Below are 22,174 nucleotides of genomic sequence, written 5' to 3'. Positions count from 1 at the left end.
TTATATTAGGACAAAATATAATAACAATATGTGCATAAAAAAATAATGCATCCCAAATTGTGATGGCACTTTGCAGCAATACTATGTGAACAACTCTAGCTGGAGGTTAGTGCTGCATGTTGGCTGTCACATTGTTCCTGGTGGTTTCAGTGTCGCCGCGGGTGGTCTGAGGTTACGGGTGTGACATTAAACCGACGAGAGGTCAAGCCAGGCCAGACGAACCTGACTGAGCGCTTCCACTTGATGCCAGTCTGAAACAAACAGGCTGGCCGATCAGTCTGCGTCACGGTCAAAATGTCATACAGCCACAAACGGCCTCACACACAAAAACAGAATCAGATAGACATTAGAAAGATAAATCATATTGCCTTTGATGCTACATTACTGTACTGTATATAAACAAACTGTTAAACTTTTAACTGGATCATGCCTGTTAAGAAACATTGCTAGTCATGGCTGAGAACGGCAGGATGAATACATAAGTGATGGATTTATTCTGCCTACCACTTGCTGTGTGAGAAAATATTGATCTGAATTTGGGAAAACTGGCGGAGAAAACAGCGGTGCTGTAATTGCTTGGTAATACATGGCATCCCACAACACAAGGTAATACTATCTAAAGTGATGAGAAAGGTTGTAAATAAGTGGCTTGGAAATTTACACACACAGCTCTAGGTGTATCTGTATGGGATAATGTGATAAAACTAGTCTGTGCAAGCAATTTCCTCTACACAAATATTGCATGCATGGAGATTTTAAGAGTATATTAATTTTATCAGGTTCATATGGGAGTATTCTTGTTTTAAAGGTACACCATGCAAAAATGCCAAATGTTGATTAAAGTGAGGACTGTTCACACTTAACTAACAAAAACATGTAATTTGATGGCTGAGTCTTCATGGCTCTCAATATGGCTGTCACCAACTCACTGGTAAATCATGTGCTTACTCCACTTTTTAGTCGGTTGAGTCTGCAGGGCGCTCATTTTAATAGTCTGGCAATATCACATATCATTAAATCAAGTTTAGAGAGGTCTTATAAAAAGGTCTACGATGGCAATCTATCATGACTACATATCGTTTGTATTGTTTTAAATGGCTGAATCCCATGATTATCAAGTTACATTACATTAAAGTGAATGTATGGATATAAAGGTGTCTTGGTTTTTTCATGTAAACGTCAGCATTTGGTTATGAGAGCTTTCTTTAATACTCACTGTTATGTAAGTTCTCAAATGTTAAAATTCTCTGTTATAAAACTACTAGAGGAGGGGGATGACAGGGGGATTCTGGGTATGTTTGGCGGGGTTTGGGGTGGGGTGCAGCCATCTTCAAACAGCGGTGAGGGGCGAGGGGGCGAAGTCTGGGTTGATGTAGGAGAAGCCCTGGAAGTCGTCCTGGTCGATGGCCGCTAGAACGTCCGGGTCGGAGGGAGTGATCGCTGAAGGAGCCGCTGTGAAGAACTTGTCAAAGTTCTCGCCTTTTCTCCCACCCTGACAAAGACAAAGAGAACGCACACACACACACACACACACACACACACACACACACACACACACACACACACACAGTGAGCATGTTCAGATATATATTTGCATTTGCGTGGGTAACAGTGACTGTATAAATATGAAAACTGTCCTTATACTGAGCAGAAGGAGGACACTGGAGCACTTGAATAATCGTAAATTTGTTTTACTAGTTGCAAACCTCTACACAAGATGAATTATTAGCGGCACTGCCTACCACTGCTGTGTGACAAAATACTGACTTGAATTTGGAAAAATAATGGAGAAAATAGTTGTGCAGTAAAATACAGCATCCCAAATTTTCAGATTTTTTCTTCAACAAGTGAAAAACCTATTAGTGGGATGAGATAATCAGTCTTGGTTCCAATGCAAGTCAAATTGTTTCCACAATTTTCTTGAATCAAGGGTCATTTTTGTGTCACTAGTGGGATAAATAGGCTTATTGTGCCTTCTTTCAAAATATTTGTACTTCTTCCCTTAAAAATTCCTGAAATAAGTGAGAGTGTATTAGAGATAAGTGGGGTTATCTTATTGCACGGGAATTCTCACTTTTTTAAGCAAAAAAAAAAAAAACTTTGAAAATGAGATGAAATAGCTTGTTAAGATGGATTTATTTTCTACCTTCAGTAATGTGTGGGTAACACTGATTGTATAGAGATAAAAACCGCCCCTGTGTTTCTCCTAGAGAAAGAAAAAGCATCACAGCACTCATCCTCCCATCTTCTTACAGCTCCCTGCTATACCTACTGTAAGTATAACACCAGTCACGTCTCTTCCCTGCTCCTTAACGGCGTGTGACAGCTGCTCTGTTGGCTGATCTGAATCTCATTTGGCTAATGGGCCTGGCCTCTAACCCCTGAGCATATTCAGTCCACTCCAGGCACACCTCACTATTGGCCGGCGTGGCCGCAGACCGCCGTGTGACAGGCTAATGATGACACACATTTGCATATGGGAGGAGAAGGCAGGACCTTGAGGTCATGAGGTCCTGTCTGTTATGACCGGTCTGTCTGTTGGAGAGCTCTCAAATCCCCTCTCCAGGAATCAACCCAGATAGAGAAAGAGAGGACAGAAAGAGGGAAAGGGAGCAAAGAGAGGCAGCTGGCACAGAAATGAAGGACAGAGGGAGGGAAATGGAATTAAACAGAGGACTAAGTGAATGAAACACTGAAATGGCCAACAATTTAGAGACGGAATGACTGAGAGAGCGAGCACACGTGGAAACGAGGGAAAAGGTGTGAGAATGAGAGGGAACGCAGCAAGATGGGAGAAACTGACAGCTCCAATAACCCAAAAGGGTCCCGGGAGAGAGAGAGAGAGACAGGAATGCAGAGAGGAAGAGACAGAGACAGAGCTGAAAGAGGAGAGGAGAGGACAGAGCTGAAATGTGTAAAAGGTGAGAAAGAAAGAAAGAAAGAAAGAGAAAGAAAGAAAGAAAGAAGGAAGGAAAGAAGGAAAAGAAAAAAAAGGTCTCTGATCCATCCGTTTTACTGACAGTTCTGGGTTTGAAAGGAGGCTGGATCTCCAGTCTCTCCAGACGGTCCCAGTCGATCCAGCGGAAGAAAGGATGCTCCCTGATCTCCCTCTCCGCCTCCTCGCTTCCACCCAAACGCTTGACCGGGTTCTTCGTCAGGAGCTGGACAGAAAACAGAGAAAGGAAGAAAAGAGTAAAGCAGAGGAGAAGAAAAAATATTGATCACAGCAGTCAAGCTGTATGATTTATGTTTTTGTACATTCAACCAGCAGTTTTCTTGGTAAGGTGTTTCTTTTCTTTTCTTTTCTTTTCTTTTCACGTGCTTTAGAATATGAGAAATAAGAAAAGGAATGATGACTTACCCCCTTGCAGATTGCAACAGCCTCACGAGAGAGACTTTTCGGGTAGGTAACACACTGCTCCATGATGGACTGGAACAATTCCTCCTCATCCATACCGTCAAATGGTGGCTGGAGGATAGACAAGCAGAGAGAGAGAGTGAGAGAGTGAAAGAATGAGAGAGAGAGAGAGAGAGAGAGAGAGAGAGAGAGAGAGAGAGAGAGAGAGAGAGAGAGAGAGAGAGAGGAACAAGCCAGCATAAAGATTTTCAGGCAAACCGAAATTGAACATATTAAAAAATTAACTTCTTCTGAAAGTCTTTTGTGATTTCTAAGGACAGGGGAGCAGAGGCTGACCTGTCCGCTCACACTGGTGTGTGATTACAAGTGCGCTGCATGTTACCTGTCCTGCCAGCATTTCATACAGCAGCACTCCATAAGACCACCAGTCCACCGCTTTACTATACGGCTGATATGCCACAATCTGAGAAGGACAGAGAGAAAGAAAAGAGAGAGGAAGAAAGGGGCAGAGCAGAGATAGGGAAGGAAGGAGGACAAAGGCAGAGAGTGAGAGAGAGAGAGAGAGAGCGTGGAGCCACCAGTCGACTGCTTCTCCGCAGCGATGATATGCAGCGATCAGACAGACAGCAGGAGTTGAAAGAGGAGAGAGCGGCGAGGGGAATGTATAGCATTAGGCAGGGTAAATGTGTGAATGAGCTCAGAGATAATGAGCACATGATTGTCTATTTCAGTGTGTGTGTGTATGTGTTTACTGCGTCTGTACAGAGGAAAGCGCAAGGGAACAATTCCCTGCCCCTGGGGGAAAAATATTGTATCTCTTCCAAAATGGCAGATGCAGGGGAATCAATGGATATTTACATAAGAGAGTCAATACCCAGGGGTTCCATAGCAAGGTTTACAATATCTGTATCAGACTGTGATACACACAACACTCAAATCCTCTCTCTCCCTCTCTCTCTCTCTCTCTCTCTCTGTGTCTGTCTGATACAAGTCCTCATACAAACCAAACAAGTTCAAGCACACATGGATAAATCCTTCACTGAATGAATCTGTTTGCCAACTCATCACACATATGCACACGCACACAAACACACACACACATTTCAAACGACTCGTACAGTAGACATGACATGGCGTACAATAGTGAACATTTGCATATCATAAGGGCCTTGTGCAAAACCATCTTCAGACTGCTTTCAGGGAACTGGATGAACTGGCCGATTTTTCTATTGACTTTCATGGCATCTTTTTCATATTTTGTTATATCTGTTCACAGGTTTGGCTCTCTCACAGGCTAACAAATTATCCTCTTCATATGAATAAGACGCTCAGTGTAAAGGACAATCTGGCCCCAGGTGTAACTGGGGCTTTTTGTGAAGTGTTGGACTGTTGGTGTAAAAACACAAATGTAAAAACACATCAGTCCCCAAAGGTTCATCAAATATAAGCCAGCAGTGTCCAAGATGTTGAGCATGAAGCTTAGGGTCGTGCCTGGTGGTGGCACTGTAGTGGCCCAGTTGGGTTTCTATTCAAAATGCAAGTTTTATCCAAAACTGGGCAGCAGAAGCTCAGAAATCGTGTGTGACAGACCAGCAGAGTCTAATCCATGGTTTACTCCTATATCTTCGATCATAGGGGACAAAAAGGTAAAACTGGGGATGCAAGGTCTCTGCAGGACGATGATGCTTGCTATGCAACGTCCGCATATACACAGGCAGGCGCACACACCACTGCTAATTGAATCATGTGAAGTTAATTATTCAAATATGCTGACAAGGTCACAGAGGAGAAATGAGACGAGAGGAACTGCAGTGAAACGGCTCACTGTCACACAGTACTGAAAAACAGGTCAACCAAATGAACAGCGTAAGATGGAGGTGAAACGAGGAGAAAACGAATAATGTAAGGAGCGGTGAGGGATGTTTAGGTGAGACAGCCAGGAGGATCATGGCGTGGGGGCGGGAGCCAGCGTACCTCAGGGGCAATGTAGTCAGGGGTGCCACAGAAGGTGCGCGTGGTGTCGCCCTCAAACATGCCCTCTCTGCACATCCCAAAGTCTGCTATCTTGATGTGGCCTTCGCTGTCAAGCAGCACATTATCCAGCTTCAGATCCCTGACACAGTCAAAGGGAGAGAGAGAGAGAGAGAGAGATCACAAAGCTATGAATCATTTTGATAGATAACATCTTTCACAACAGCCATTATAGCTCCAGAAGACATGACAAATACAGGTACCACTTCACAATAAGAGTTTATTGATTAGATTGTAAACACAAATCATTGATAAACAATTAGCAATAGTTATGACACAGTTTTCATACATCAGTGTAGATGTCTGACTGATAAAGGGACAAAACAAAGTACACTGGCCAAGAAGCAAAATCTGATTTAGATGCAGTGCAGCAGCATCCTTATCTTGCCAAACAGTGAGTGAAAACTGTGTTATAACTGGTTTGTAATTGTTTATAGATGAGTGTGTGTTTACAACCTAAGTAATAACATAATTATAAACCACCCATTAACACTTAGGTACTTTTATTGTAAAGTGGTAGCCAAGAATATATTGTGTGTGTGTGTGCAGCGACAGTGTCAGACCGAGCCAACATTAAAGGCCGTTTCTTTACCTGTAGATGATGCCTTTGTTGTGGAGGAAGAAGAGGCCGACTGCAATCTCTGCTGCATAAAACCTGGAGAGAGACGTGGAGGGAGGGAGAGGAAGGGAGGGAGAGGAAGAGGGGGCGGGGGAAGAGATGGAGAGGGGCAGTCACTACTGGTTGCTTTATCTTTGAGAAAATTGGCCGGGGTTTTCGGCTAATTCAAAGGGGGATGATGACAAGAAAAGAGGCAAAAAGGAATGGTGCTTGAGAGGGTGATGAAAGGGAGAGTAACCAAACAGATGAAAGGCGGCAAGATGAAGACAGAGAGCTGGAAATGAGGAACAAAGAAAGAATTAGTTTTAGATGATTGATCAAAGATTATTGATTAGATGAACAGCCAGGGGGAGGGAAATTACAGATGAAGAGATGAGGGAAGTGAGATGAGACAGAGGAAGGAAAAGGAAGAGGGCTGGTACTTGAGTTGATGATGATTTTTTTTTTTTTAAGTCACCTAGTGGAATGAACACAGTAAATAGATGGAGGGAGAGAAGAGGAGAAAGGGAGGAAAATGAGGAAATGAGTCGATGAAGAGTATGAGTGTGACTGAGATAAAAGGTAAAATAAAAGGGCTTGCTGAATACGTACGCCGCGTGAGGCTCTTTGAATTTGCCAACTATCTGGATATGAAACATCAGGTCTCCTCCATTGACATATTCCATCACATAATACAGACGGTCCTGTAGAAACAACGCACACACACACACTTATAGGACACACACACTACCCAAACTATCCAAATTTCTCCTCCAGGGCCAAGAACCTTGTTAAGGAAAGCAAAGCTAATTATTTCGTTTATTAATCGAAATCCTTGGTGAGCCTACACCTATACAACTCCTGGGAGAACCATGTAGTCAAAATGTCAGGTGGGTTTATGGACAATTTAATGAAACTGATGTGGTTCATTTGGGAGCCCATATCTCCTGACACACCCACCCACACGCACACACACCTCAGTCTGGAAGGCGCAGTAGAGTGATGTGAGGAAGTGAGGGCGAGCGGCGAGACCTAGAACCCGCCTCTCCACCATGGCGCTCTCGGTGTCCTCGTCCTGGAAGAGCACATCTTTCTTCAGCACCTTCACTGCAAACAGGCGCTCGCTTCCCCGCTCCTCTGCCAGCAGGACCTGTCCCAACAGAAAGGGAAAGAGAGAAACAGAGAGATAGGAGAAAGAGAGAGAGAGCATTAACAAGGAGAGAGACATCACTCCCGGTAATTAACTGAGCTGTTTCTTTAAACTAGCTAATAAAATGTTTATTTACTCATACAGCTCTAGACCAACTGTCTGGCATGAAGAGAGAAAGATTAAGAGAGAGAAAAACTCATTATTTGGACAGATGGCTGTGCACAATTGCTAATGAGGACCTTTTTCAAAGACATGACCGAGTAACACATTAAAATGAATAAAACTTTGAAGTAATTAAAAGGCATTTCATTTAAGCCACTAGACACTTGCCTGCTGTGATACATGTTAATTTTAAAGTGAAATGGCTGATGGAGATGTTTTCATCAGAAGTTTATATCAGACATTAAAGCCCTCCACTGGTGTTTTGCATGTTTTAGCGCAGTGTACATTACCATATACCAACTTTCAAAGCATTCCATACTTTTTGAGATGTCGGGACGTTTACCTGATCACCCTAATTTTTAAAATTCAAAGGTTCAGGTAATAAACCATCCTTAAAATCCTCTGCTGCTCTGGATAATATTTCTGCCTGACTTTAGAAGTTGTGGATGTAAGAATTTAGTTCTTAAATCACTCTTTTCTTCAAGGACTGTTTTTTTGTTGGAGACATAAATTCTGTTGAATGGCTTTCTGAGAGCGGAGAGGGAGGAATGGTGTATTCATGAGCTATCAATAAATTGACAAACGAGTGTCCCTACCTGGTAGTTGGCCAGACTGGATTTTTTAAAGTAAGAAAACACAAAATCCACATCATCCTTTTCATGATGCCCCTGTTTGCTTACTGTTTGTCATCTGGGTTTGATTTTCTGATCAAATAGCGCATGAATGGAGTGTTGCTTGGCAGACGGTGGAGCTTCCCACCAGCACCCGAATGCACCAGCAAATTTGTAGACACAGTTTTCGAATCGGCATACACGATTTGAACCAGGGCTGTCACAATACCAGATTTTCACTACAAGATTACTGTGGCCAAAAGAATTCACAATAACAATATTATCGCAATATCTATAGAAAATATGAATATGAAATAAATAAAAAAATCAGCCTTAAATTTGTTTATTGTGTGTTTTGTTCAGTCTGGAGGTGGAGAGAGAGTCTGTGTCAGATGTGTGTCTAGGGAGGGAGACAAAATGAGAACAAGAAAAACCCCAGAAATTATTTATCATCAATACCGGTATAGCATGACACCTCTAATTTGAGTAAATGGGCTAAAACATGTCCCAAAAACTGGGTATGGCCCTTTAAAAGCACATTCAGCAGCTATTTCTCAGCAGCGGTAACATCACACTCCTGCAAAATTGCTACCGGCTTGCTGTGGAAGCTAATGATGCCATAATTTTCTACAATGAGAACCACATGGCCCAGGTTTCAGTGTTGCAAGAGAAAGCTGTATGGTCAAGTGTGCTGGAAAGTGCTGACAACAACAATGTTTAAAATAATCTAGCCCACTGCCTACAGCGTGATGCCGTAACGGTCACCGGCCAGTGGGAACAAAGGATCTCATTTGACTTTTAAATGCTGGCGTACAGTAAGGAATAATGGATGGTTTCATCTTTCAAAAATCAATCTGACTACAGAGAGTTGCTCACGAAGAAAGAGGTGCATGTGTGTGTGTGTGTGTGTGTATGTTGTCAGCAGGTGCCATTGATGAACTGTCACTCATGGTGTGAAATCCTGCTGTCTTCTGTGTGATTGCTCTCTCTCTCTCTCTCTCTCTTTCACCTTCTCTCTGTCTCTTTCAGATATAAATGAGAGTCATCACCATTCACCGTTTACAAAACTCAAGATCACAGTCACATGCCCTTTTTCCTCTTTCCCCTTTTCCATTTCCTTTTGGTCATTTTATCACTAGCTGCAGTACACTAATCCCTCTCTCCTCCCTCTCCCTTCTGTCTCTCTCTCGCTCTCCCTCCACCAGCAGCCCCGGGGTCTCTCTCTCCGTTCTTGGGTCGTCTCTCTCTTCTTACGTAAGCAGAGTCTATTTCTCCTGTCCTCCGTAGACTCTCCTCTGACGGTTATGAAACAGTACGGAGGGATTTCAGAGGAGGAGGAAGGACTCAAAACTCCACTCTCTTCATTATGGCACGTCTACTGGGGAATTAAAGAGAAAATGGAGAGCAGAGGCTCCCTTGAAATGAGCAGCTCCAGGAGGACTGTCTGTCTGTGTGGCATGTAGGGTACCAGCCGTCCTGGGCTCAAAGCCACTAACAAGACCAAGGAGCAAAGTGTCAGATGAGTCATGTGGGAGTGGAAGTAGAGACAATGACCATGTTAGTGAAGGTGGAGAGCTCTGAAAGAAATTCTGATTGTTGTATCCTCACAGCAGCCGCTAAGAGAAATGCCACTTGAAGGTCAAGTCCGCCGATAGTAGAAATGATTTAAAGCCTGAAACAATTTCTGTTGTGTTCATCTGTTTAGACATCACTTGCAACACTCACTTGCTGCATCTGTGGGGTTGATTGTGTGTGGAAACTGTGACATTTTGTTGAGGTCTGTCTGCTGTGTGTACCTTGCCAAAGCTGCCTTTGCCCAGCACCATGAGGAAATTGAAGTCGTGAATGGACACCTTGACCTTGCCAGGGCCTGGGGTGTGGACAGGTGGACAAGAGGGAGCGGGTGTGGGGGAGATGGGCATCGGGAATGGCTCAGACACCGAGCCAGGTGCTACCATCGGCAGAGAGGGCGAAGGGGCATCTGGCTGCGGCTCCTGGAGAAAAGTGGTAGGAGGATTAAGGAAGTAATGGTTGGATTCAGTCCAGCACACACACACATACACACATAAGAGACACACACGGCCGCCACACATGTATGCCAAACAAACCAATACACCTTCCACCCCGGCTTTTTATATTACAGTCTGGCAGACCGCTTCTGCACCCTGGTGGAGAAATAGTGCAACTGACAAGGGAAGGGCCACGGTATAATTTATTATCTAATTATTTAGCTACAGTACCAGGCATAAATCTTCAATGTTTTTTTTTTCCCTTTCCACTAAAATTGTGAGCAAGGGGACAGTTCAAGATCTTGACCCAGTATGAGTGTCGTCATCTGTTGTTTATTACTGTAGATGTAGGAAATCATGAGGTGATAAAGGTTGTGGTGAGGTCTAAAGATAAATGGTCATTAGCATAATAAAAAATGAAAAGGCTCTCCCACTCCAACAATGAATCTTTGTAGAAATACTCCCTTCTTCTGCTATTTTTTTTTTTATCCAGCGGTACCATACAGGCACTTCAGGCATCATTGCACATATTTTAGCAGGCCAGTTCTCCGGTGTGGCTCCTACCTGCAGGTCTGGGTCGGGTACAGGGATGTTGTAGTACTCTCCTTCATCTTGGGCCAGCAGTTTGAACCAGCCGCTGACAGAGCGTCTGAAGATCTCACTCACTCCGAATGACAACGCTCCCATGAAGTCATTCCTAGATGTGCGGTCCCAGTCCCACACCTCCACAGACAGACGCCTGTCCCACTGGTGGCCGCGCACTGAGCTGGAGAGACGACAAGCTGCTTTAGTCCACTGAGCTTGCAACTTAATCTTTTTTTAGCAGTCATTTGGGAGAGGTAGCTGGCTGTCTAAACAACAAAACCACCACACACACACACAAGACCACACTAATGAAAAATGGGGAAATTGTTGTTTTCCTATTCGTTGTCCTCATGAGCTACTTTTAGAGAAGTTTTCCAGATTTCCAGGGCAACTTTCAGACATCTTGGCTCTAGCGATTATCAGACGAAACACAAACATTGAGATGAGTGTGAAAATTTGTTGATATGCATTACGATAAGCTATACATATTAGTCGACTAGCAAACTTCTGTCTTCTGTTCTTGGTCTTTCAAGGTCATGTTGCACCCTGTAAATCACATTTGAAGGGCATCCTTAAACGTGAATTTCCTTGAATTTCCCCATAAGTAGCTCCAAATTTTAAAAAAAGAAAGAGAGAAAGAAAAAAAAACACATTTATTTTCATTTTGTATAACAATGACACATCATGCGTATACTGAATGAAATACATTATTCAAACCCTAATATCTAGATGTCTTCTGAATGATTTTATGCACATTTCTGTCATTCAGCAGGACATATTTAGTACCTTTGGAAAACTTGGGATTTATACTAGAATTTACAATAAAGCTCTGTGGGTTTGAGCAAAGCTCGGCTACACAGCATGCATTTGTAATTATGAACCAACCAATGGGATTGGCAGAGCTGAGGAGGTTTAGGGACTGAATGAAAGTACACATGGACTCACAAGGTGAAACTCTCATTCCAGACAGGATTGAGTGTGGAGCGGATGGTCTTGGTCTTCTGTTTGCTGTGGCTCTTGGGGTCTGGAATCAATTTCAGTTTGACATAAGGGTCTGACAGGCCATTAGGATCCATAGGCATCAGGTTACGAGCCTCCCGCACTGGAGAGAAAGAAACAGAAAAAAAGTGAGAGAAAGGGAGCGAGAGAGAGCAAACTCTCATCACTTTTGTTTTCAAACTAGACTCCCTATAGTCTCCCACTCTCTGACCTGTGACAAAGATATCCTCTTTCTCTCCTCTGACGGTCAGGTGGATCCTCCCTCTCTTCTCTGTATGATCCTGGCCACAGAGGCTGGGAACGCTGGTCTCACACCGCCGATGGACATTCATGTCGCAACCTCACAACACACCAGTACACATACACATGGCAGTGCATGAGCATGCATGTGCATAGAGTATGCATTGCTACTGTACATTATAATGCAAATCTGGAATATCATGCAAATAAATGCCCAACACTGTCAAATAATCTCCATCGTAACGAATCATTTAATCTCAAATATTGTGCGCAGTTTCACCTGTTTCAGGACTTTTCATGAATCTCGGAACAAGTATTCATGTGTTGAAACAAGGCAGTTTACCACTGGAAACAGGCAGGATTCTCTCAATCCAGATTTAGTTCACTTATTTTTAGGCAAACATTTAAACAGAGACTAAATGATTTGTTACGATGGTTAAGACGCAGTTAAACAGGCATTTATGACAGAAAAAAATCAATATACAAAATATAGATATACAATACAATCAAGGAGCCACCCCCTCATGATAAACCTGAGAAAAGCTCGAACATGCACACACACACACACACACACACACACACACACACACACTTCCTAGTGACTCACAGCTGCATTTCATGCCCTGGTGTATGAGCCCATAGAGTAGCGAGCCACAGTGGTCGCAAAAGGTTGGACTGGAGTAGGTATGCAGCTTAAACGAGTGTTGACTCTTCAGGTCCTGAAAAACAACAGAAACCTGCATGGAGCTGGACGACTTGCACAGATTACAGACACTGATTACAGGAGGGGGCTGATGCCACGTGAGGACAGACACACATTCACACACACTCTCTCTCTCTGTCTGTCTCTCTCCGTCTCTCAATTGCGGACACACACACACACACATTTCCACACATACATGCACAGTATGATTATTGGAGAAATGTTGACTGGGATATTCGTGGACAAACCAATTAGATTTATACACTGGGAGAGCACATATAAATGAGACTGCATTCAGGCGAGGCTGTGTGTGTGCGCATGTTTGTGTGTTTGTGTGTGTGTGTGTGTGTGTGTTGTGCAGAGAGGAATGAATCATTTTTATCTGCTCTTCAGCTCATCAGTTTCAACCCCCCCTCACCCCCCCAACTGTCTTCGTCTTCTCTCCCTCATTTCTCTGAGTCTCTCTTTGCAAACGCCACCAGCCTCTCTCTTTCTTTCTCTGCCTCTGTGAATCTCTCTCTCTCAATCATTCTTTCTCTCTCTCTCTCTCTCTCACACACACACACACACACACACACATGCACACATGCATACACATGTTCCCCTTGGCCTAATTTCTGGTGCAGTTTATTTAGTTGGCAGGAAAAAAAAACTGTGACAAAAAGACAAATCTCCCTGAAATCCCCCAAATGCCACAGAGAGGAAGACAGAGCAGTCTGTTACTCTCTCCACCTCCAATTCTCCTGCTTATCAGCCCCCCCCCCGACACCAACCCACCAGCACCCCCCACCCCTCCACCCACCCTTCACCTGTATCTCTCCCTCTCCCTATCTCCAACTCCCTGCCTCTCTAAGGCTTTGTAGGACGGCTTGACATGAGCTCAGACGTCACAAATAGGACAGGGCTGCCTGGAGAGAGGGATGTATGGATTGGGGGATGAGTCACACGTGTGACTAGAAATGGAGGGATGCTTAAATATGATGATGAAAGGAAAAATCTGTACCAAGAAAGGAAAACATGGAAAGTGAGAGGGAAAGCACGGTGAAACGTGTGTGAAATGGATGGTGAGGGATGCACTGGCACTTTCACTCACATCTGGTCTGGGAGCCGCCACCGAGCCGGGACAAGTGAAGGTCACAAACTCGTGACATCGTTTGTGGACCACAAAACTGCACACTTCAGAAAAGGCAGAGAAAGATGTCATCAGAAATGAATGGGTCACACTGAGAGGATTAAAGTCTGAGCATCAAGACATTAAGATCAGGTTTATCTCTACCTTGACATTGGAATCCCTGCTTCCCGATGCCCCTGAGGGAGAAACAGCACAAGGATTAAGAAACAAAAATTCCTCTACAGTACACTTTAAGGTGAAGTATTTTCCATCTGAGACTACTGTTTTCCCAGCCAAGAGAAAACAGATAATGCTGCCAAAGCAGGATTACTGCTGTTTGCATTATTCCTTGCTGCATAAAGACCAAGAGACATGGAGGCACAATTTGAGTCATCAAAAACACACCATCGGCTGTGCTACCGATTTGCAGCATGACATATTTCTCTGTAATAATGTAAACAAAGCAATTATGTCGGAGCTTTGCATGTCTATTATCTCCAAGCCACACTGCTGACCAGGTCAAGCAGAGCAGTGTCAATTGTTGTTGCTGTTGTCACACACACATATACACATGCTGAGGCATGCACACACACACACACACATGCAATCCTCCCTTTTCCAGAACTGCAGTGTAGGCTTGTTTCCAGTGTCTCCTTAGAGCTTTAATTGAATAATTAAAGCCATTGATTGACTAAAGAGTCCACTCAGCGGCTTGCCTGCTATGAATCAGGTTTTGATTAGGAGGTTAGAAAGGCAGATGAACAAGACGCCGCCGAGAGCTCCTCCACAATCACACTGGAGAGGCCCAGGGGTTCATAGGAAACTGACCATAATCTCTGATCTACAATCAGTTCACCATCTGGCTGGGTAATAATCAAAGATGGGGTTGCAGAGGGTAATCTGATCCTCAATCTGTATTCAGAGGCTGCCTCTGTCTGCGGTGTTGAGAGCACTTAGCAGCCGGACTGAGGCCAGTTCTGCTCATCCGCCAGCAGAGAGCATTATAGAACCAGGTATGAATTTGGAGGAACTACAGCGCTGCTTGCTGGCTGCGGAAGGAAACAAGCAAGCCAGATATCATAGGGAATTCAGTATAGAACGGGGAGTTGTTACATTTTAATGATGCACAGATGCACTCCTCTAGCACTTAAAGGTGGAACAATAACTTTCCAAATAGAACCAACCGCTTAAACTTATAAAAACAGAAATTACCTGGAAATATTCTTGACTGTAAATAATTTAATATCCTCGAAACTGCATGAAAATATTCTTGAGGGGAAAAAGACCCCTGGGCTTTGTCTTTGCAACTGGCTCTGTCCTTTAATCTTTTTCCAGCACTGCATTGATCCGTCTTATCCAGTGAACATCAATGTTTTTGACCTGTGACCTCGAAAGAAAGTGGAATGCCGATGCCCAACTTCTTCAGGGGAAACACACTAGCTTGAACGGTGACACCAAACAATGAAGTTTATTGTCATCATTTTCAGACTATATCACTTGATTAATTATTGATGGAGCTGCAGAAGAAACAAATACACATGACCTTAATAAGAGGGCCACATTTTTTACAGCCAGAATTAATAAACATGATAATATGTATTTGTATATTCAAACCATCTTTTCACATTCTGTAATTAATCTCACAATCCCCCTGGGAGCTGCGAGCTGCTACTCTAACGTCCTGCATGGAGAAAAAGAGTTTTCACCCTGAACTAAGTGCTGCACCATAGCCAAGACAGCAGCCAGTTGGAGAAATGTCCTGAAAGCTACCCAGAGGCTGCTGGCACATTCCCCACCCTGTATCCAACATACACCCCACCATATGTCTGCACACACAAACATGCAAACACACACCCACACATAAACACACACACACAGTACTCACTCTGCTACGGCTTTGAAACACAGACAAAGCTCACTGCATTGTTGTCTGTGTTTGCTGCTGTGTGCTCGTGTTCATGCATATGGATTTATGTGAATATCTACGTGTATGCGTGTGCTTGTGTGTGTGAGCGTGTGAAGTTAGTAAAGTAACTCCTCTATGGTGTGGGCTGCTGTGTGGAGGTGAGGTTGTGCTATCAGCTGAGGTCAGTGTGGTAGCTGCGGAGTGTAGGCTGATATTCTAGCAGGCAAGCCAGAGCTGGTGAGACAGAAAAAGAGCAGAGAAAGTCGCAGCAGGGCTGAAGTAGTGGGACGCCTGAGGAGGCGGCTTGTGAACTGCTGGAGTGGTTTCTGCATATATGTGCATCTTTGACTACGTGTATATGAGTGTGTGTGTGTGTGTGTGTGTTGGTGTGTCTGCATGTGTGGTACCAGATGAAGTCAGTGCAGTGGCTGCAGAAGGTGGGCTGTTTGAAGAAACGGGCCGTGAACTGATGGTCCTTCACTTCAACGATCCTCTTGTGTTTGAGCGCCCCCTTCCTCTGGAACACAGGCACCCTGGGCGGAGGTGAGAGGGGCGAGGGCAAAGGGGAGCTGCCGGGAGAGGGGGCCGAGTTTGGAGAGGCCAGCGTCAGCGGGGAGAGGGAAGGGGATGGGGAGACGGGGGTGGACATGATGCCTGGACGGAGCAGAGAGTAGGAAGGTGGAAAGAAGGGAAGGAGGGGATGGATGATGAGTTGTGCAGGGGAAGGACCTTAAACACACGAGAGGGATGGAGATATGAAGAGAACGGAAGAGAGGGGAGAGGCAGTGGGATGGGCATCGTGGTAGAGAGGGAGGGAGTCGTGTTAACAGCACATGAGACGTAGGAAAGGAAACGAGGGAGTCACACAGTGGAGAGAAAGATCGAGAAAGGATGAACCGGAAGTGCAGAGGGAGGCGGAGGAGCACAGGGAGAGTAACAGGCAGGGAGGGGTATAGGAAAGACAGCAAAAGTGAGAGCGAAAGACAGAAAGAGAGAGCAAGGAAGAGAGAGAGGAAAGGAGAGAGAGTTTATGGTGTAATAAAGGAGACAGGGAGGTTAATTCACATACTGAGGCAGAACTCTCCTCAGAGACTCTGAGACACTAAACGATTAGTGCAACTCACTGTGTGTCCCACATACCGCATGTCCACCTTGCCGCTCCTCTCTCTCTCTCTCCTCCTCTTGCTCTCTGTCTGTCTCTCTGCTTCTCTACTGCTGATACCCCCCCCAACCCACTGATCGCCATGTCAACTCTCCCTCCTGTTGCCATGTCAACAAGACCCCCACCACCTGCTCCAATATTAGCGCTCGTATCCTCTTTCGACTTCCTGAATGCCCTTATTAGCAATCAGTCCCATTTCTGAAGAAAAGTTTGGAACGAAATAATATGCATATGTCTATGGGGAATCAGATGTGCTGGAAAAACTGCAAAAACTGCAAATATTAACCGGAGAGATTGTGTGGTGCAAGAGTTACAGACTACTAAATGATAAATGAAACACCATCAGGGATTTAATGAATAAATAAATAAGTCGATAGCAAAAAAGCATGCCAGGGAGAATGTGTAGAAATGATAGTGGCTCAGCAAAGAACCGGGAGCAAATCAATCAAAAGGTTGAGCAGAAGAATGGTGGAGGAAAATCAGCACAGAGCTCATAAATTACTAAGTAACAATAATGAACCAAAATGTGCTCTAAAAAGTTTGCATACCCATAGGGTCAAGACAACAAAGAGACAATACCTGAATATGTGTCTTTTTTGGCTGGAAGGCTTGACTGAAGAACAGACTTCTTCTCTTCCTCTCCTCCTCTGTCTTGCTCACTTTAAAAGGAAGGCTACTGGGTTACACCTGTAGCTAATCACCTAAAAAAAGAGAAACACTGAAGGAAAGAAAGGACGAAAAACCAAGGGAAGGAGTGGTGTGGCTGGAGGAAAAAGAGTCAGCCAAAATAAAAAACGAAAACCTTTTAGAACAAAAAGATAAAGCAAGAAGGGTTGCAAGAGATTCAAGCTTTCTAGGAACCAAAGAAGATAGAGGAGTGGAGTGGTATATATCCGTTAACCCAGAGGCAGGGTGAAGAGGAGGATGAGATGGAGAGGTGGTATCCTCTTTCCAAGATTGATTCTGTTTTTACCAAGAAGAGGACGAGAGAGGGAGAGAGAGAGAGAGGGAGGAAGAGAGAGAGAGAGAGAGCGAGAGAGAGACAGAGAGAGAGAGAGACAGGAGAAAGATGGAGGGGAATAGGCGGCGATTCATTTTGAAATCTGGGTTACTTCTCTCTGGAGAGTGAAAGAGGGAGAGGAAGGAGGACGGTTGAGACAGAAATTGCCATTTTGCCACCACCAATACAGTATGGACCAACAAGCACCAACTGTCTCTCGCTTCCTTTGGTGCCAAACTGAGAGATGAAGCAAGATGAGAGAGTATCCAGCCCGGGAGAAAAAGAGCAGAGCGCCTGCATGATGGAAACTAATGGCTACTACTCCAACTAAAACGACAAATGGCCACCAGTTCAGTATGGGTCAGTCATCAACATGGGCAAGCTAAAACTGGGACTATGCAACTGGCCAATGAAGGGTTTGGCAGTCAGAGTGTGGAGCAGACTCAGATGACTCTGTGGGATCAACAGGCCTCTGAAGTAAATGACCCTGATAATCTATTCTGCTTCAGAGTGCTACAGCGTGCTCTCTGCATGTGAAATTTGCTCTGAGATCAGAGCAAGTGGTGGTATGACAATACTGCTCCACTGTGCACTGAAACCAGGTCAGCTGCGCCTGATGGGGAGTGTAGTTCCTCACAGAGAGCGGCGATACTGTCCCTTACGCTGAAATACTGAGGGGGTTGTTAACGGAGAGACTGATTAAGGACATCTGCCCACATGCACTCGGTGTGTTATGTACACACACACACACACACACACACAATTAACAAAGACCATGTGTGCACGTGTTAAGTGTCCATACTGAGGGTGGCCGCTGCGAAGAGATGGAGGAAGAGTGGGAGGAGAGCAGAGTAGGCTGGACAACCTGGAAAATGAGAGCATGAGGCAGGACCAGAGCTGAACACAGGCAGGGGACGAATGGGGTGGATTGGAGTGGGACAGAGAGATTGAGAGAGGGAGCGAAGGGTTGAAGGTCTAATTAATGGAAATGTAGGTTATTAGTCTCCTGATGAGGACACTGGCAGAGAATTAATTAACAATTATAATTAGCAAGATTGTTAGAGAGCAAAATGGTGTCAGCCAGCTAGATAAGAGTGAGCTAGCGAACATGAGTGTGAGTATGTGAGGCTGTCATCATTATGTGTGTCTTTGTAAAGGAAAAAACCAGCTGCGTGAACATGCCCTATCTGACAATGATATATGTCATTTCAGCATTAGTCAAGCAGAACCAGCAGCTGATAGGGAGTGATAGGGGCTTTCCTTCACACAAAAAGACACTCGACCTTTCTCTATAGAGCTGCCATGATTGTCTTCGTGTATTGGCCCATAAGATTTACACTCGTCATCAGTCTTATCCTGGATGAATCATATCCTGTTGTCACAAATAAATGAGGAAGTCACCTGTGCATAAGGAGAGAGGTGCAAAAACGTGTGCTGGTAATATATGAACCTGTAGACCATGCACTCTCCAGTAATCAGTTCACTGAAAAAACAACTACACTAAAGGCCAAAATACTTTTAGCGTGATGAGTAAGCACTTGTGGATCCGCTGTACAGTGTCTGCGTGTGTGTGTGTGTTGCATTTGCATGCCGATGTGAGCACATTTCACAGTGTTTGGTCCGGGGCCATAAAAGCACGCTGGTGTGTAGCCAGCTAGTGATACATTAAGGCTGTAAACCAAAAGGACATGCACACACAGCAGTATGACAAACACACAGGTAGATATCCCTGATTAAAAGCAGCGGGAAAATCTATATGAACACAAACATTGGCTCAGATCAGAGAACAGGAAAGGAAATATATGAATGACATCCAATGCCATCTGGGAATAAGAGGGAAGAGGACTGATTAATGAGGAATGACAAGAGACTTACAAAAGGTTCTCAATTTTGGCATCGTCATCATCATCACAATCATCATCATCACTACCTCTCTGTGTCCCTCTTTTCATATCCAAGGGTGGAACTACAGTAATAACATTTACTACCTTTAAGGTAAATCAGTAGCTTTTTGTTTACTTTTAAAGTCTGTGATTTTACTTTTGCCTAAATTTGTTTTTGGTAACATATTGGACTTAGCTATATTTTATGTCACATCCATTACAGAGAATGTTTTTTTTTTTGTTTGTTTTGTTTTTTGGCCACCATAAGCATTAGAAAATGGATTAAGTTGTGAAATCACTCACAGTTTATGTATCCTTTATTTTGCAATGTTGGAAGCACTGTCAGCAAAAAAGAGGAGACTAATCTGGTGCTTTATACGCTCTTTATTATGTTATTTCAAAATTTTCCATTCAAAATAATCTCAAAACTCTAACACATAACATTGTTCTCTTTTCTAAAAGGTGCTGAGTAACTTAAACAAAATCTTGTCAATGTAATTACTTGAGCAGGACATTTTAGTACTGTTTCTGGCCCTGCTTGTAATTATCTTTACCATAATCATTGCTATATAGGAGTATTGAAGGTTATTGCTTCCATTTCTAAAAATAGGCACTTTCCACGTCCAATGCCCCTCTCTTTCACTCTCTCTGTCTGAAGATGGCTATCTTATTATTTCTGACCATGGCTTAATGAAACAGAAAATTCTCCTCCGATGGAATCTTTTTTGGGGGAGCAATCAGCACCTCACCAATTACACACATCCATTATTGTCTAACGAGTGCTCACTCGCATCGAGCACCAGCTTCAACCTGGCTGGCTGGCCGGCTCTCTCTTCCAATGAAATTAAGGTAAATTGACTTGCCTAACTGTTGTTTGTGGAATCAGCGGAGAAGTGGTGTCTGAGGTAATCATATCTGCCTGTTAAATCTGTCTCTTCAGAACCAATTTGCTCTGTTTGCTTGTATTGGTTTTCTGTTGGGGTTGTGCTTCTATTTGTTTTTTTAATGAAGAGGGCTCCGCTGTGTTTTGGAAAAGAGCAGCAAACCTCCATGCCAGTCAGATGAGACATTTGGCATTCGATAAGGCACCATCAACATGGCCTACACACTGTCAATGCTGAGGCAAATAAACCAAAGCCCCTCTCTCCATGTTTGCTTAACTGCTGACCTGACATAGTGTTTTCCTCTCATCTCAACAGCAAACACCATTCAAGTGGAAAACCGTACTGTGGTTGGAGAGCTAACAATATAAATAAAATCAAATGTACTGGATAAAATCGTGGATGTTGGTTCGTGGAAGCCTCTGGAGGGAATCCCAAATGTTTCAGGGAGGCGTTAGAGGCCTCACGGATCCTGAGAATCATGTGTCACTCTGCCTATTATTAGATAGTAATGAATAATATTTCTCTGCTTATGATGCCTACACAACTTTTACACCTCAACACTTGAGCCTCAGGAAATACTTCTATGCTCCACTTGGCCATAACTTATTCTATACATAACCATCCCTTTCTTTATTGCTGTGTCATGGTTTGTTGCTGTATTGTACTGCTTGACCCTTACCTATGGCTAAAAAAACACCACATGAAAACACACAAGCATGGATTTTTTTTTCCTCTTTCAAGGATGATTTTTTTATATATACTGTCACCTATGTGGAGTGATACATAAAGTCTACTGTTGTATATCCTGTGTGTCAATATATAAAGTTTTTGCTTCATGAATATTTTCAAGGGCTTTCTAAACCCCTTAAAATATACTGTATATATAAATAAACACAATTTTAACAATGAAATATTACATTTTCTATGCATTTTAACAGACATTTTATAAGTTTTTCCCTTGTTTTGACCTTGTATGTAATTGTGTCATTATATGAGTTCCTGCACTGGTACCACCAAAACTAAATACTAAATATTAATTGCACTGAAGAAATGAAGAGATTCTGTTTTTAATATGAGAGACCTAGAACAGAACGAGAAAACGGCAACATTCTTACTTTCACATTTTTTTTTTTTTTATTTGGCTAAATTAAATATTTATGTGTGGAAGATGCTCATTTCATGTGGTCCTGACTCTACTGGGTAGAGGCACAATTTGGTGCCTTGCATAAAGCAGGTTGGGAACCAGTGGCCAAGCCGATGGAACGGATCATCTATAAACATGAACGAAACAAGCATGTGGTCTGAAACGCATTACTATTCACAGTATGTGCAAAATACTAAGAATAACTCAAAGTCTCAGCTGTGGGCTGTAAAATCTTTCTCACTGCTGTAGGGAGGAAGAGGAGGTTGTGAACAAATGTGCTCTGGGGGGAAGGATGAAAGGAGGAGGGTAGGAGACGCAGGGTAAGAGGGGTGAGTCGATAATGAGGCGAGGGGAGAACAAGGTAAAGTCTGAAGATATCTTAATCGTCTTTCCAGTTTTCTAGGATGAATTCCCTTTGGGCAGGTGACAGAATGCACTCACACACACACACACACACACACACACACACACACACACACAAAGATGCGCATGCGCGTACACACAAACAGATAGAGAAGCAAACGAGAACCTACAGTACATGAATAATTATCCTGTGCTACATGTGGCAGGAAAGTGGCTTGCATGGTTACACACACATGCAGCAGTTTGCAGCTGTTAGCATTACAAAACTATTCATA

General features: G+C 43.7%; 1 protein-coding gene across 5 annotated transcripts; it reads right to left on the bottom strand.

Annotated features, from left to right (window-relative positions):
- Window positions 1-710: 710 nt before the first annotated feature.
- On the bottom strand, window positions 711-16,112 carry prkcg (protein kinase C, gamma). 5 transcript variants are annotated; one of them, XM_030072314.1, is made up of 16 exons: window positions 15,871-16,112; window positions 13,723-13,754; window positions 13,540-13,622; window positions 12,351-12,462; window positions 11,715-11,843; window positions 11,450-11,606; window positions 10,360-10,685; window positions 9,707-9,780; window positions 6,964-7,137; window positions 6,600-6,691; window positions 5,982-6,044; window positions 5,333-5,471; window positions 3,741-3,821; window positions 3,362-3,469; window positions 3,021-3,161; window positions 711-1,492 (listed from the first exon to the last, which is right to left on the bottom strand). In XM_030072314.1, exons 1-16 carry the CDS (start codon window positions 16,110-16,112, stop codon window positions 1,331-1,333), a joined length of 2,115 nt encoding a protein of 704 aa, XP_029928174.1. In that variant the 3' UTR covers window positions 711-1,330. The 5 variants fall into 5 exon arrangements, with proteins under 5 accessions (XP_029928174.1, XP_029928178.1, XP_029928176.1 ...); XM_030072318.1 differs by having other exon boundaries at window positions 10,381-10,685; XM_030072316.1 differs by having other exon boundaries at window positions 9,707-9,841; window positions 10,424-10,685.
- Window positions 16,113-22,174: the final 6,062 nt, after the last annotated feature.

The sequence above is a fragment of the Myripristis murdjan genome, chromosome 16 (genome assembly GCF_902150065.1).
Source record: "Myripristis murdjan chromosome 16, fMyrMur1.1, whole genome shotgun sequence".
NCBI classification, from domain to species: domain Eukaryota; kingdom Metazoa; phylum Chordata; class Actinopteri; order Holocentriformes; family Holocentridae; genus Myripristis; species Myripristis murdjan.
The sequence above is the reverse complement of the archived record's forward strand: the minus strand, read 5'-3'. Positions and strand labels throughout refer to the sequence as shown.

Excerpts from the sequence above, each read along its gene's own strand:
- prkcg (XM_030072314.1), bottom strand. The coding sequence starts at position 16,112 with ATGTCCACCCCCGTCTCCCCATCCCCTTCCCTCTCCCCGCTGACGCTG. Across the intron at positions 9,781-10,359 it reads TATTTCTACAAAGATTCATT|GCCCTGGCAAGGTCAAGGTG; the intron begins GTTGGAGTGGGA and ends TCCACACCCCAG. Across the intron at positions 7,138-9,706 it reads GCAAAGGCAGCTTTGGCAAG|GTCCTGCTGGCAGAGGAGCG; the intron begins GTACACACAGCA and ends CTGTTGGGACAG.